Below are 14,252 nucleotides of genomic sequence, written 5' to 3' on the forward strand. Positions count from 1 at the left end.
TGTTCCTCAGCCGTGAGCTGCTCATGGTCGAAAAACTTGCTTTGTGTGCGTCCCTTCATACACTTTTGGTCTAAAAGCGCAATGCGATCCTGTTAGTTGAAGGCTCTGGTTTCTGGCGGAGTAAAAACCAATATCTTACGTTAAGGTACATAGACATACGGTTATACTTGATGAGATGCCGTTGCGGACACAATGAGCACCGTATTTCGAAACTTATTCTTTGATTTGGCCAACTAACTAATTAATGCATCAGCTTCCCGTTTGAAACAGATATACCGGCCGATCTACTGAACAGAAAACTCTCCACCAGTCTAAACAAAGTTTCCCCGGCTGCCACACTCCAAACCTGGTTCACAGCCATCGTTTGTGTCCCTTTAATCTCAAGGATAGAGGGCCTGTCCACACTCAAAATATGTCAGTATACTCATTCTCTTGCTGCTGTGCAGCGGAATACATCGGACGCACGACTAGGCAACTCAGCCAAAGATTGGAGGAACACAATCCACCCTGGTAGCTTCTGGAACGAGGAGAACGATAACTATATCTGTAGTACAACATTTAGCTGACACTGCACACAACGTGATACCCAGCCAAAGCTTCCGCGTTGCTTACAAGGCGCCGGCTAATCAACCCAGATCAGTACAGCAGCGCAAGATTGCAGTGGCTGAAGCTATCGCCGACATCGCGACCCGACCCTTTGTCGGCAAAAACGCTTTGTTCGTGTGCTATACTTACCATGGTCCAACTCACCTCCTCTCACACATGCACCTTTTGCTGAACACAACTACAGCACCCCCCGCGCTGACTAGCTCAAGTCATCCTATTGGTGACCTGAACTAATTGTTCTTTGATAGGTAGCCAATGTCGTCTCACTCGATTTCCTTTCCGTTTAAACCATACTCATTCAATCATATTAAATACTGCTCTCTTAACCTTTGCAATTGTATGACTTGAAAAGACCTTGCCGAAAACATGTTCGTCAACCCATCTGTGTTCTTATTATAAATGGGAATTTTCAGGAATGCATCAACCAATACGATGTGGTGATTCGCTTGGATTGATGCCTTTGCAACCATCCAATCAATTTTCTGATGCGGCGATTGTCCTCAAGCCCATTTGGTCTAAAACCGTTTTCCACCATCAAATTCTGTCACAAATACAACATGTTATTTGTTCCTCATTCGATCTTTTCTCAATTCAAACATTTTCTTCTGTTCTGTTAAACAGCTTGCTTGATTTTTCAAGGCAGATCTTCTTGGAATATAGTATAGAAGAGAATGTTTATAGCTCAGGCTCGGTAAATTCCCCAGTTTTGTTTACCAATCGTGGTGAAATCATCAATGCGTTGTTGTGAAGTGGTATGCGCGAGTTATACATGTGACTCTGAAGGTGGTAACCTTTGATTATGATTTGTTTCCCCGGTAAGTACTTCTGTTAGTAGAATTTCTCGCTCGTATTCTAACTGGCCCAAGTCCAGGTGATCTTGGAAGTTGAACATCCTAAATTGCACTCCATAACTGGTCCTGTCCGGTTAATCCTGTCCTCTGATCCGTCTGTTAGATACTCGATCTTGTTTGCTTTATTAGGTGAACGTCGTGATCTCTTGCTTGTCGATGTTCATAGATTGGGTCCAATTCATTGTGGAGCACCGCGCTTCCAAACCGCGACCAGAAAGTCATTTCATAGATATCCAAAAAATATAGACCGTACTTTTGTGGCACAGTGGTCTTGAAAACACTAGAGAGTACATTCGCATTCCACGATTGGCCTCATCCACTGTAGTCACACTTTTCCATTTAGTCGAAGTATAACGTTGGTTCGACCATCAGAGCCGAATTCAGACACAGTAACCATGGTTTTTGTCACGGCCACTATCGGCATGTGTTGCGCGGCGACCAGTCTTTTAAGAGAGATGTTTTTACACGTAAAAGTGAGAATGTTGCGACCACCTTAGATTTCGTTGTGTTAATGGAGCCAATCTATACTGAAAAGCCGAAAAGTACTCAGTGGTTGCATCATCCTTGGTGGGACTCAGCAGTGCGCATCTCCAGTAGAGTGTTTCGAACCTAGGACCTTTCGGTTGTTAGTTGGAACACTTTGCCACTCGGCGGCGAGACTGTCTAGAGTTTCGTGAGGTGCTGATGATTCCTAACACAAGTGAAGCGGCTTTGCAGTGTTTCTCGATTCTTCAGCATAGATTGGCCTCTGTTTCAGAAAAAATCGCAATTGGGAATCCTCAAGTCTTTGTGCGGTAGTCCTCCCTGGATTTTCTTGACACCACAACTTGACGCCTATTATGATTCCATTAGAATCGCTACTCAAAATTCCAGTGATATGATTGGTTTAAGCAGCTACGGCGTGTTGCCACCGTCAATCTCGCGTGCACTTTCACGGCAAACAAGTCGGTTCGGACGACGGGCGGTGAAAGTCGACGGAACTGTCCAGAACATCGGTGAGAGTAATGCTCAAATACTGATGGGATACCGAGGATAACATGGGAGTAGCGATGTCCTTCTCACGAATTCCATAGAGATAAAAGTGTTGGTTTATCCCGTGGCTGTATCACAAAGCTTTTGAATTTAGACTATAGATTGGGGCAGACTTTCTTCACTCTATCCTCGAATATTTAGGATTAATAATACACGAGGACAGAACCGCAGATGACCGTAAGTTACTCGAGGAATGTGCGAGAGACGAAGCAGGAAGGCACTTCCGTTTATACGGCTGACTCGTTAGAACGAAATCGGTGTGCATGTACAGGACTAGACGTTACATTAAAAAACACCTGGTACAAAAAATCTAATCTCCACTCCAGGCTAACGAACAGACCCATCCAGACACGTCGCTCGTGTAAAAAAATCTGGTACCATACTGAATTTGGACTAAACTGAAATGAATTAGCTGTTTGTAATGGATAGTGAGTCGAACCTTTTATTCTAAGTGGGGTTGACAGTCTGGTGTTACAGCAGTGAAATGGATTTTTGACCCTGGCTTTTGTTTTTATTCAGACTACTCACATTCTTAAGTAGTGCGTTTTTATACCAGATCCCATGTGCAAGGGGAGGTGTTCTTCTGCGTAATCATCCAGACACTTCGTTTGAAACTACATGGGAACTTTTTGGAGCATGTCCTCCATACGTACTATTTCCTTGGTGCAGCTGTTTCACGTGGTGCCCTGCTCTAGCTCTTTAATGCGTTCATTTAGATAAACCCGCCAATCAACACAACCCCCATCAATCAGACTTATATTCGATCTGCTGTACCCACTCAGCTGTAGCACCCTTTCGGTACCTAGTTGCCATGTTACCCGACCGAAGAACGAGAACTGGGATACTGCCAAGTCGCTCAAGCCTACACAGCGGAAGTCGAGGGGCAGAGGTCGGGTTCGAACCACGGACATTCCCATCAGTAACCACTTGTGCCGTCTCGCCACCACTTTGGTCCGCTGCAAACCCATGAACCTATGATCTGATCTGTGGACTACTCAGCTGAGCAGACCTTTTCTTCCGCTAACGTCGATCAGGCGAATTTGAGTTTGTCTCCTTTTCATATATGTAGCCACCAGCTCCATCCTCCGGGAGATACCGAAGTATTTTCTTTCTCTTAAGAGGAATCGTATCCTATCAGGAAGTTCAGCTTCCTGAAAGCAATCACTGAATGCCCGAAATCTACTAAGGCTCTCAGCTCCGCTAGATGTGGACCAGACAGACAACGCCCCCTCAACATGCAGCGCCTCACAGCCTTGTATCAAACCTAGACAGCGCGAGTCAGCGTTGATCATGGTCAGACGCCCTCCGCAATATGCAACACGTCACAACCTCGTACCAAAGCCAGACCGCGTGCGTCAGCATTGGACTAAGTTCAGATAGTGTCCTTCCAATAAATAGCTTGAGACCGTTGTACTTTTCGCACTCACGCTCTCGTATTCGTTTGCTCGGAATATAGCTGTTGTGTTCCCTTCTGTGAGTCTTCTGTGGCACTAGGCACTGGAGCGGGTTAGCAGCAGATACCACAGGTCGGCGAATTAACAGACATAACATATCTAATGCATTGTGCCCTTGCTTATGTGACCTAATTTTCCTGAAGAAAAGTGGCTAAACTTCTCCCTTTTGTTGGGTTGAATGTTGCAGTTGTTCAGTGGCCCTACATTTACGTAACTCCTTTCCCATAAATAAGTAGTGCCTCTTACACTTGCGTGTTTCATTGCTGTGTGGAGAAGACTTCAAAATTTATCGCTTGTGTTGTTTCAGTTAACCAAACATTTACGCCACGTGATTATGGCTCGTATGTCTCCATTGAAAAAGCTTCAGACCATGTTCGGCAGTTCCTTACAGTGTCAAAGAGCAATCATCTTAGGTGCGGTGCCGTTTATGGTATTATGAATGCCGATAAATGTAGTTGCAACTCTTGTTCAGCTGGGAGGTTTAGGCAACGTCAGCGAGTCTCGAAATACACTCACCTGTTTGACAGAATACTCAGCTTACACTCTGTTCAACAGGATGTGCTGCTCAAAAGCCGCCTCATGTTTCCGTTGGTACGATGTTGGAGATATTCGTTGTAAATTCCTTGAAGGAACTCTGCTCGTAATGTTGCTGAAAACTCTTTGACCACCCAAGACCGGTTCCGCCTGCCAATCGAATAGGCTGAGTTCTCTGGTTTTCGTTAACCATAGGTCTTACATGGGTGACATGGCCCAAGTGGTTAGAGCGCGAATTTACCGACCGGAAGGTCCGTGGTTCGAACCCGACCTCTGCCACTCGACTTCCCCTGTCTAGGCTTGGGAAACCTGGCAGTATTCCAGCCCTCCTTCCGGGTGGCATGGCAGCTAGGCACCGAAAGGGTGCTAGAGCTGAATGACTTTTTTTCTTACATGTGTCTAGATCGTACGTGATTCGCGAACCATTCTCGTCTGCAAACTAATTTGGCTTTAACGGGTTACTCAACCGAATTCCAGTTGAATCTTTTGTTTGTGACAGAAACGCAGCGACTCTGTTGACCTGGTGAGCCTCAAGAAGGACAAAACTGACCGTGGGTAGTTGAAAATTTTTCAGCAACCTTACGAGTAGTTTGTATCGTCAAGAAGACGTGGGCGACCATTACGAGGGACGCAGTTTTCTCCAGTCAAAGCTGTACCAGGCTCGTCCACGAGTGTCATATGCATTCGAATTGCGCGGTGATCCTTGAAAGCTCTTACCTCTTCCCCCACTTTAGACAGTAGCGTGAAACACATTTCTCGAAAACTGAAGCAAAAGCCAACGTTCATATTGATTTCATACATACAGCCAGTTTGTATACCCTTACTTTCGTGATCTGAGGTCAAGCTTACGCCCATCCGAGCGGCATCCTGGCGGGTTAGCGCACCCCAGAATTTAGCCGTGGCAAGTGAAAGGCGCTGATGTCACTCGCCACCTCCTTCGGTGAAACGACACTATCACATCCAATATTCACATCCAGTAAGCAGTTTTTCCGAAATCCAAGCGATCCCCCTATGACTTGGTCAAGCCGTTCTTAGCCTTTTATTGACGGGATGTGTTACAGGTGTGATGGCATATGCTACTGATGGAACTTGCGAGCGACATGCGGTCGAATGAGCCTACTGCACCAACCCCGCATCTAACCGACGGCTGAGTGGGAATTTTCTGAGGCTTCTGACTGTGGATACTTCGGAGTATGAACAAAGCCAATCTATTCTGAAAACTCATCCTTATTTGATACCATAAACTGTGTGCGAAGCTCCAAGGAGTTTTGAACTTGTGACCTTCCGGCTAGTAGTTAAGCGCCGAACCATTCGGCCAAGATCGGCTGATCAACAATGTGATTAACTCGCACTTAGAGAGGGTACAGCGCCATTCGTCCCCCCATCCCGGAAATCAGGCCATCTATTGATTAGCTGCTCGAATGAGGACCTCAGGTGGAAGTTTCACTTATCTCGTGAATTTATTCTTCCTCTGTTCCACTTATAGACTTCTTCATCTTCAGTCTCTCCGTTCTTCTCACACTACCATCAATCGCCTGGCTGTTTCCGTTTGTTTATTTCTGACTCGGACTATGTCCAGGAAACCTCAGGACTAGTCATGGTAATGTCGGGTTCTTTGAAACCCTGTGCAAGTGAGGTAACACACTCTCCTGGTATGTCAGATGTGCGGAGTTCAACTCTGCATTGCTGACTAGCTCTAATGAGAGCGAAACTCGAGTCAAGTGCTGTGGACTCCTCAGAATAATTGCTCCAAGACAGGATGACAACTGTCCAAACAAGAGTGATGTGATCCGGCAATCGTCTATAACCAATGTGGTTTTCGCATCCGTGTGAGGTGGGCTTTTTTGCCCTTTTCACCGAAGGTAAATGAAAATCAATGGCATGCGAACGACCTTTAATGGGTGTTGTGTAACGGTAATGCTACTGATGGGGAGGCACGCGAGTAGTATGCGTTGTTCGTGGAATTTCGCCTTGCGTCTCTTGAGAAATGGAGATCTGTTGCGGAATTTGTGGAGTCGCTTTGTAACATTTACTTGGATTTGAGTGATGAATGATTGGAGTCAATGAATGTCCAGGAAAGTTCAAGAAGACATATTCAGTAGAAAATGGATGTCCAGTTTTTGTAAATAAGATGCAAATGAGAGTTTTGCTTCCCTGTCCAATGGTCTGTAACCGGTCAGTTGGCATCTTCTAATGAATAACCCCGCAGCGAAGGCCTCCTTCCTTTCGTTTCACCGAAGACTATTCTGCATCCGACATCTTTCCTCAAATTGGGGTTCGCAAATCAGTTGGCTATTCTACCTCATCATGCTGTTCCACAGTGGTTCTACGTGGACAGTGTACATATGAGCTGTCCTGATGGTCAGCTTAGTTGTGACCAAGGAATGAATACCCTGGCAGATTGTAATGGCATCTGTTTACTTCCTGGATATATAGCCCGGTGAGTACTGATACTCACAACTATGGTCCAGTCGTACATCCAGTGGGGTTCTTGAATGTGAGCTACAGACGTGTAAACCAATGGACGAATTTAAAGGAATTTAAATTCCATTGAATTTCTAAGGAACAAAACGTCGGTCGAAACACGGTACCACTTCAGACAGTCCATTTAGAGTACGGACTGGTCGCAGCTGGATGACAAAATAGCCCCGTACGCAAATCCGAAACTCGGCAGTCTTTCATAAAATTTGTGCTGCTTTGCGGTTGGCGTTTCGTGATTGAGTTTGTGACAGGAGTGACGACAGAAGAGTGCCCCGATGGATGTGGTGCGCGCTTTATTATAAACTCCAACACTTCTAGAAAGCACGACTTTTGTTCGCAAAATTCGAGACCATTTGTCATCATCCAGAACTGTATCGAGATGTCTTCTCGTTCACAGAACCGAAGGTCTATTTGGAGTTGAAAAACGGGGACTGTTGGTCGGTGGTGTGCATAATACTACTCAAGTACTTAACGCAATACCTAGTGCGTCTCCGTGCTGATTGAGGGCATCTTACGAGTTTCGCACCCGCGACCTCCCAACCAGTGATTGAATACAGCCGTTTGGCTTCGAACCGCAGGTCTTACAGAGCTGGTCGTTAGACGGTTGGCTGAATACGACAAAAGTTGCTTAACACCAAGCTTTACATCCAGTTTTCCCCTTCCTTTTCAGTTTCCTCATTTCACGTGACTGCATCCACGAAAACACAATGCGTCCCGGCACAACAGCTCTGTTCGCTTCATCCGTTCGCCCCGGACGCCTGAATGACAGAATATTACACCTAGTCCAAGAACGATTGAAGAGTCGAGATCATATTGTGAAGGTTGTGGGTAAGATTTCAGTGTTTATGCTCGTTTACGAAATTGGTTTGTTCTATTTCTCTCAGTTTTCGTTCGATGCTCAATACCGTGGAAACGGATGTATATTTAAGCTACCTTCCGAAGTCTATGCTGCAAAAATTTTACATCCATGATCCTGTTGTGAAGCGAGTGCAGCCTGTCTTGTTGTGAGGGTTCGCGTTCCTCACTGATGCATCCAGCCATGTGGGATAAAGCCCACGAGGCATCCGCGAAGTCCTTTCTCTCAGCCTGGTCGTTAACAGAGCTCAGATGAATGAAATCTCCCGCATCTCCGGGTTAAGGTTTGGGGGTGGACTAATCCAGCGGACTTAAATCAACCAGCGCTGCTTCGCGATCAGGTCTTATAAACATGCGCTTTGAGGCTCCACCCATTATCCTTTCTTAATCGTTGTTGTTTTTAACAGCTGGAAGAAAGCGGGAGCAGTAACCTACTTCCTGCTCGGTTGCTGGTCTGTTCTCCGGGCAGCTGGGCTGCAAACCAATCGATGTAACATCGTCAGTGCGGTGTTGATTACAAGTAGCGCACTCAAGCGCACACATATTTCACAACACCACTGCCAGGTTGCCCAAGTCTAGAAAAGCGGAATCAAAAAGGTTGGGCTGGGTTCAAGCCACGAACCTTCTGGTGAGTAGTTTCGCACCTCACCTACTAAGTTGTCTCGAGCTTCCTGTCTACATTTGGGCTCCCTGCTTTGTGCACTACAGTTTTCTTAAGGCATTCCTAACGCCGTGTAGATTTAATCAACACAAAAATCCCTCTGGTTTCATGTGAAATATGTTTTCAACACAGGCAGCGAAAGTTGCTGGCTGACAGGCAACTTCCGACGCCATCTAACAGAGTGTAGCCTTCGCGTGAATTGCCGGAATTCGTCTCGTTGTGAGCGAAGTAGGCCACCATCAACTCCTCTTGGCTCTCTGATAGGTACCCTAGAAAAGAACGTCCACTGCCTTGTCGGACTCCTACTTCCGAGCGTCATTCAATCACACGTCCGTGGTTCGAACCCAACCCCGAATTCTCAACTACTCCTGTCCAGGCTTGGGCGACCCGGCAGTATCTCAGCCTTCATGCTCCCTTCGAGCTGCGTGGCAGCTACGCACCGAAAGAATGTTACAGCCGAATCAGTCTAGTGGAATGACTTCAAAAACCACTTGGACCACTTATGACGGTGTGAATACACCACCCTCGGTGGGAGGAGGTACATACACACGACGAACTAAGACACAATAGTGTCTGAGTCAGTTCATCTACATTGAGAAGAAGTACAATTTGGTGGCAAATTTGTCAGCCTTTGGTCTGAAGCGATAGACCTAAGCGTGAACCCAAGGTTTTGTACAAGAACAAAACATACTACTCGCACGCCTCCCATTAGTAGTATCACCGTTACATTACCATTTTGTGAGTGAAATAAAAACTCTGCAAATTTTCAAGGTATCTGATCTCCGGTCAGGATACGTATTTTCAAGACAAGCTCTCTCTGCTTTCCAAACTTTCACAGATCCATTGAATATCCACCTCCCACTGCTTCAGATCCCATGGGGGTTCTATTCCGACCCGGAAAATCAAGCTCCGAAGGAATTGGCCGACTTGGTACACCTCGTATCACAAGTCGATCGCATTATTGTCACGACTTGTGAATACAACTCTGCTATCCCACCAGCTTTGTCCAACCTACTCGATCATTTACCCCATTCCGCATTGGCTTACAAGCCAGCAGGCATTATAGCCTATACAACTGGTAAGTCCGATCACCCACATTCACCCTCTGGCATTTGACTTGGTGTCGTGTGGTTTTACGTCACGATTGGCGTGCATGTTTTTAGTTTTCCGAAAGAATACCCTCAGAAGTTTTTTTGTTCTGTCCTGTCTTTGGGGAGATGGCTTCGCAACAGTACTTTCAAAGTCCTTCCTATCAACACCCCTCCACTTTCTTACTGAATTCAGTTTGGGGATCTAGTGAGGTAAACAGCCACTTGTAGCTCAAATTCAAAACTTTCGGAGTGACTCCAACGCGACTGGTCAACCGAGATCGATGAGTGCAGATTAACACGTACTTTCCACACTTCATTAGTCAGTGGGTCCGTAGAGCAGTTTGGTCACGCTAGAAAGTCCCATCTTGAGATCATTTCCATTCACCTGAGTCTCCCGTCAAAATCGAGTGTTCTTCGCGACTGTGCTATCGCGACTGTTTCTGAATGCAATGTGCTCCTTGAAATGATCGCCTCAGGTTATTTGTTCTCGTGAAGGAACGCTGTTCAAAGCGTGCCAGAGTCAGGAATCCATCCCATTCTATTCGATATGATAAGTACTGTCTTGAGAATAAAACCGAAAATAATGGCCTGTTGATAGCATGGACTAGCTAGACTCCACTTAACTCTCGCATCTTCGCACTACTAACACTGTATAAGTACCTCGGATAAGTAATAAACATTCGACCGACGAGTGAAGCTTCCACCTGAGAAGTCGTTGCTCGAGGAGCCAGTCAGAGTGTGTAACTGCGTGATGTGGATCCCGTGAGTGAGGGCTGAGCTTCACTCACATTTGAGTTCATCATACTTCTGATCAACCAAGCGCTCGTGACTGAACGGCTAAGTATCGTGTAACTACGTGATGTGGATCCTGTGAGTGAGGACTGAGCTTCACTCACATTTGAATTAATCATACTTCTGGTCAGCCAAGCGCTCGTGACTGAACGGCTAAGTATTCAAACCACTAAGCAAGTGATCGAGGGTTCGAGGCTCTTTGGAGTTTCTCTGATGACGTTTCCCAATAAGCTGTTTAGTGTTTCTTGCATTCGCAGCATAGATTGGATTCCCTTCTCGACAAAATTCCCTCCGAAATGCTTGGTATACCGACAAGTGTGTGTGTTCAGGAACCGGGGTCGTCTTTGTTGAATCTGACGCAGATGCCGAATGCGCCAAAGTGAACTCAAGGATCGATTTGACTATTTGTCTCCTAACCTACTGTGATGTAATCGTTAAGGCCCTCCACGGGAAATAACCCATTTTATCCCATATATATGTTTGATCCACATTCCTCGTGTAAACTACATACCCTTCCCCAATTGAGTGTTACATGTCAAACAGATGGATGGATTTTGTCGTAATAAACAAAAGACTATACATTCCGGGTTCGAATTTTTGTTCACAAGTAATTGCAGCATAGGAGGGATCGGTCGTTATTGATTACGTTCCATTCACCAAAGTCAGTCTGTCTGTTTGTACAACGCCTGTCCACGTGTTCGGACATCGAAGTGAGTAAGTGACATTTCGGGCTACAAAATGTAATCGGATCACATCCGCTCAGCTCTCCTTCCACAGCGCTATCATTGCGCTTGAATATGACTGAGATGTTCCTCCCCGTATCGGACGTTTAGGCTTATGCAATGCTTGGTGTCCGAATAACATAGGATAACCAGCGCGAACAGCAACTTCCTGAACGAGGCCATTTTGGACAGTGATTAATAGAAAGCGGAATTTAGGCTGAACAATCTGTGGCGCCACATTCTGCCAAAGATGAGAACAGACCAGTGAATTTGGCTGAATGAACTCGCGGAAATCATAACACATATCTGGTAGATTTGTTGATTCTGACGAAAGGCTCCGCGAGGACTTACTGACTCACACGGAGAAAGCCAGTAATATCAAATAACATCTCTGGAATCATATCATTACATGTCCACAGTGTATTTCGATTGAGTTTTGTGTGGGTCCCTCTCGCTTTGCCATTTAGATACCAGATCGATGAGCGCTACATCCGTATTCCTCAATCGTACTCAATGAGCTAGGCAAGCGCGATGAGCTTCCCTGATTCAGTGATAGTAAGCAGACGACTGCGACTTTACTCGAACTGAGATTTCGTCCTGTAAGCAAAGCAAATCTGTATTGAAATGCACTGTCCAGCTGCTCCTTTCCTATTGGGACTCATCATCAGCGCCTCTCTCAAAACATCCGGTAGGGAATTCCGAACCGGTGACCTCCAGGTTAGCATTTCGAACATCTAAACATGGGACAATGGGCGCCTGATCAGCTTTGGGATTGACTCGCAGGTGGACAGAGTATAGAGAAAATCGTACTTCAGTTTCATGAGACGAAACATCTGTACAGTGCTTCTCCTGTTTGTGCAAGAAACTGAATTCAATCACGGGACACAATCTCCATTCGAAAATTACTAAATCTCCTCACATTACGATGAGTAATTTGGTAGACGAATTTCTCCGAAGAACATCGAGGCATGACAATACTTTGCACCGAGCTAAATCTTCCACCTTGACGTGGTGGTCGGGCTTGAGTGCTGAAATGATCGCGTGGGCTACACTGGCTGGATTCCACAGGAAGGCCAAGGAGCAGCCATGACAAGATCAGCGAGACCGCGTACTACCAATCATTGTGCTACGAGGCGGTCTGGGGCTAAAGTCGTACTGTCCTCCACAACAGGGATGTGAATGCAGTAAGACGACCAGCGTGCCCATATTTATGGAAGCAGCGATGCTGGCTTCTACACGAGAAAGGATGGGTTGGAAAATATCGACCCTAAAAGCCGCCCACTCCCATCGCCCAACGATTGGCGGTGACCTTCAACCGAGCAGGTCAGACTGTTGAGTCATCAGCTTCGGGAAATGTTCGAAGGCTAGAGTCAGGGTCCCCGAACAAAACCCTACGTCCTCCCACTGCCTTGTGGGTCAGACTTTTGAGTCGAAGGCTCAACCAAACCCGCTTCATCCACCTGGAAAACCGGGAAGTATCATTTGCCTGCCCAGTTCAGCGTCCACCGATGTCCCTCCCCAACCCCTTCTCATCGCACAAACAAACGTCGCTGGATCACTTGACTGTTAGTTATCTGACCGAAGGGCCTTATACTCCTTGGTCGCGACAGCAACCGCCGCCTGCCTGGCTGGGGACCCCGAGACCCTCTCACCAATGGTTGATGGCAGTGGCAGGAATGGCCCTATCGCGCACTTGTGTGTCAAAGCCTTCGAATTCAATGCGTAGCTACCCGCTCGCCCAAACTTACTGATGATGACATCACCGCCAAGTCCTGTCTCCCATTTGCAGGTGAACTAAACTCTAGCGTCAGGAACTGAACGCACAACAATACCAAGGAGGATTGAGGTGTGACGCGGGTGGGCTATACGTTCTTTAGTTCCCAGATCCCTGCGTTTCAAGAACGGCTGACTTATTTGCCTAAACGGAACAAGTCAAATACCATTCTTCAGAATCGGCTATTGTTAGACTGAGCGGTCAGGTTCTTGAAACTTAAAGCGATTAATCAAACCTGATGGGCGTTATTAGAGAAGAACCAACTGCCCATTTCTTTTTGTGATCACAGCTGGATAAATCTCGGCGAAGAAACAATGGGGACCTGTTCTGCTCCGGAACGCACTGCGGGATAAAGAATTTTGTCAGAAGTGGAACATTAAAAGCGTTTTTATAGATTGTCAGTTCAGCCAGAATCACTGTTCCGGAGAAACCAGTAACTGCATGATATGTATCGAAAACATCAACAGCTAGTAATCAAATCAGGAGGAAATCAAACCGATAACGCAGAGAACACAGAAAGCAAAGTTACCAGTACTGACAATCAATAATACTAATCAGGTCGAATAATCCAAGCACGACAGAAGACCACACTGCCATTAGTTTGTACAATGCAAAAATGAGACTAAGAATAGATCATCAAAGATACGGATGGAGTTTGGGACAGATCAATCCAGGCTGCGCTCGTCTGAGTTCATCCAAATATTCTACTTGCTCGATAACAAGATCCATTTCCTCGACCAATTCAGCTTGTTGTTCTGCGCTTCCCAGAGGTTTACCCTCAGGTGAGACACGTAAGTCTGCTTGGCACAAAATCATCGAATGCGGGACAACAAGACATCCGAGTTCGGTGAGACACAGACGGAGACTGGAGGCACAATTTTGACCACTGACTGGACCTGCAGCGTAGCAATAAAAAATGGCAGTGTGCGAGATGCGAATGGAATAATATCACAACTTTCAACAAGTAGAATGGATATGAGGAAGTCTCAGAAGCTCCTCAGGGCGGTTAGTCTACTTGAGTAATTCAATGAGGATGCTGTCTTCACAATAGGGTTAGAAGCCGAGCGCAACTTTTACTGATCCTGTGCCTAGTGCCGGAGAAGAAGACTCACCAACAAGGAACGCAAGAGCTTTATTCTGAATTAGCGAGCGCAAGAGCGTGAGTGAGAATATACAACGACCGCAGGTCATTTTATTGGTCCAATCCCGACTTAGTTTGTCTGGGTTTGGTACGAAGATTTGGCTCGCTGCATATTGAGGGAGCGTTGTCTGTCTGGTCAACATCTAGTGGAGTTGAGGGTCTCAGTAGATTTTTGGCATTCAGCGGTTAGTTTCACTAGTCTGGCCTTCCTGACATTCCGTAATCTAATATGGTATTAGTATGGGATTCAAAAATATA

The 14,252-nt window shown here is 46.1% G+C and overlaps 1 protein-coding gene across 1 annotated transcript in view; it reads left to right on the forward strand.

Moving 5' to 3' along the window:
• T265_13195 (hypothetical protein) overlaps positions 1 to 14,252 on the forward strand; it is a gene marked incomplete at both ends in the record, with an annotated part of 48,403 nt that overhangs the window by 24,303 nt on the left and 9,848 nt on the right. Inside the window, 2 exons of the mRNA XM_009167712.1 lie at positions 7,629 to 7,786; positions 9,313 to 9,556. Of these exons, the coding sequence (XP_009165976.1) occupies positions 7,629 to 7,786; positions 9,313 to 9,556 (402 nt within the window). The remainder of the gene's footprint in view (positions 1 to 7,628; positions 7,787 to 9,312; positions 9,557 to 14,252) is intronic.

This window comes from Opisthorchis viverrini (genome assembly GCF_000715545.1).
Source record: "Opisthorchis viverrini unplaced genomic scaffold opera_v5_45, whole genome shotgun sequence".
In the NCBI taxonomy this organism is placed as follows: domain Eukaryota; kingdom Metazoa; phylum Platyhelminthes; class Trematoda; order Opisthorchiida; family Opisthorchiidae; genus Opisthorchis; species Opisthorchis viverrini.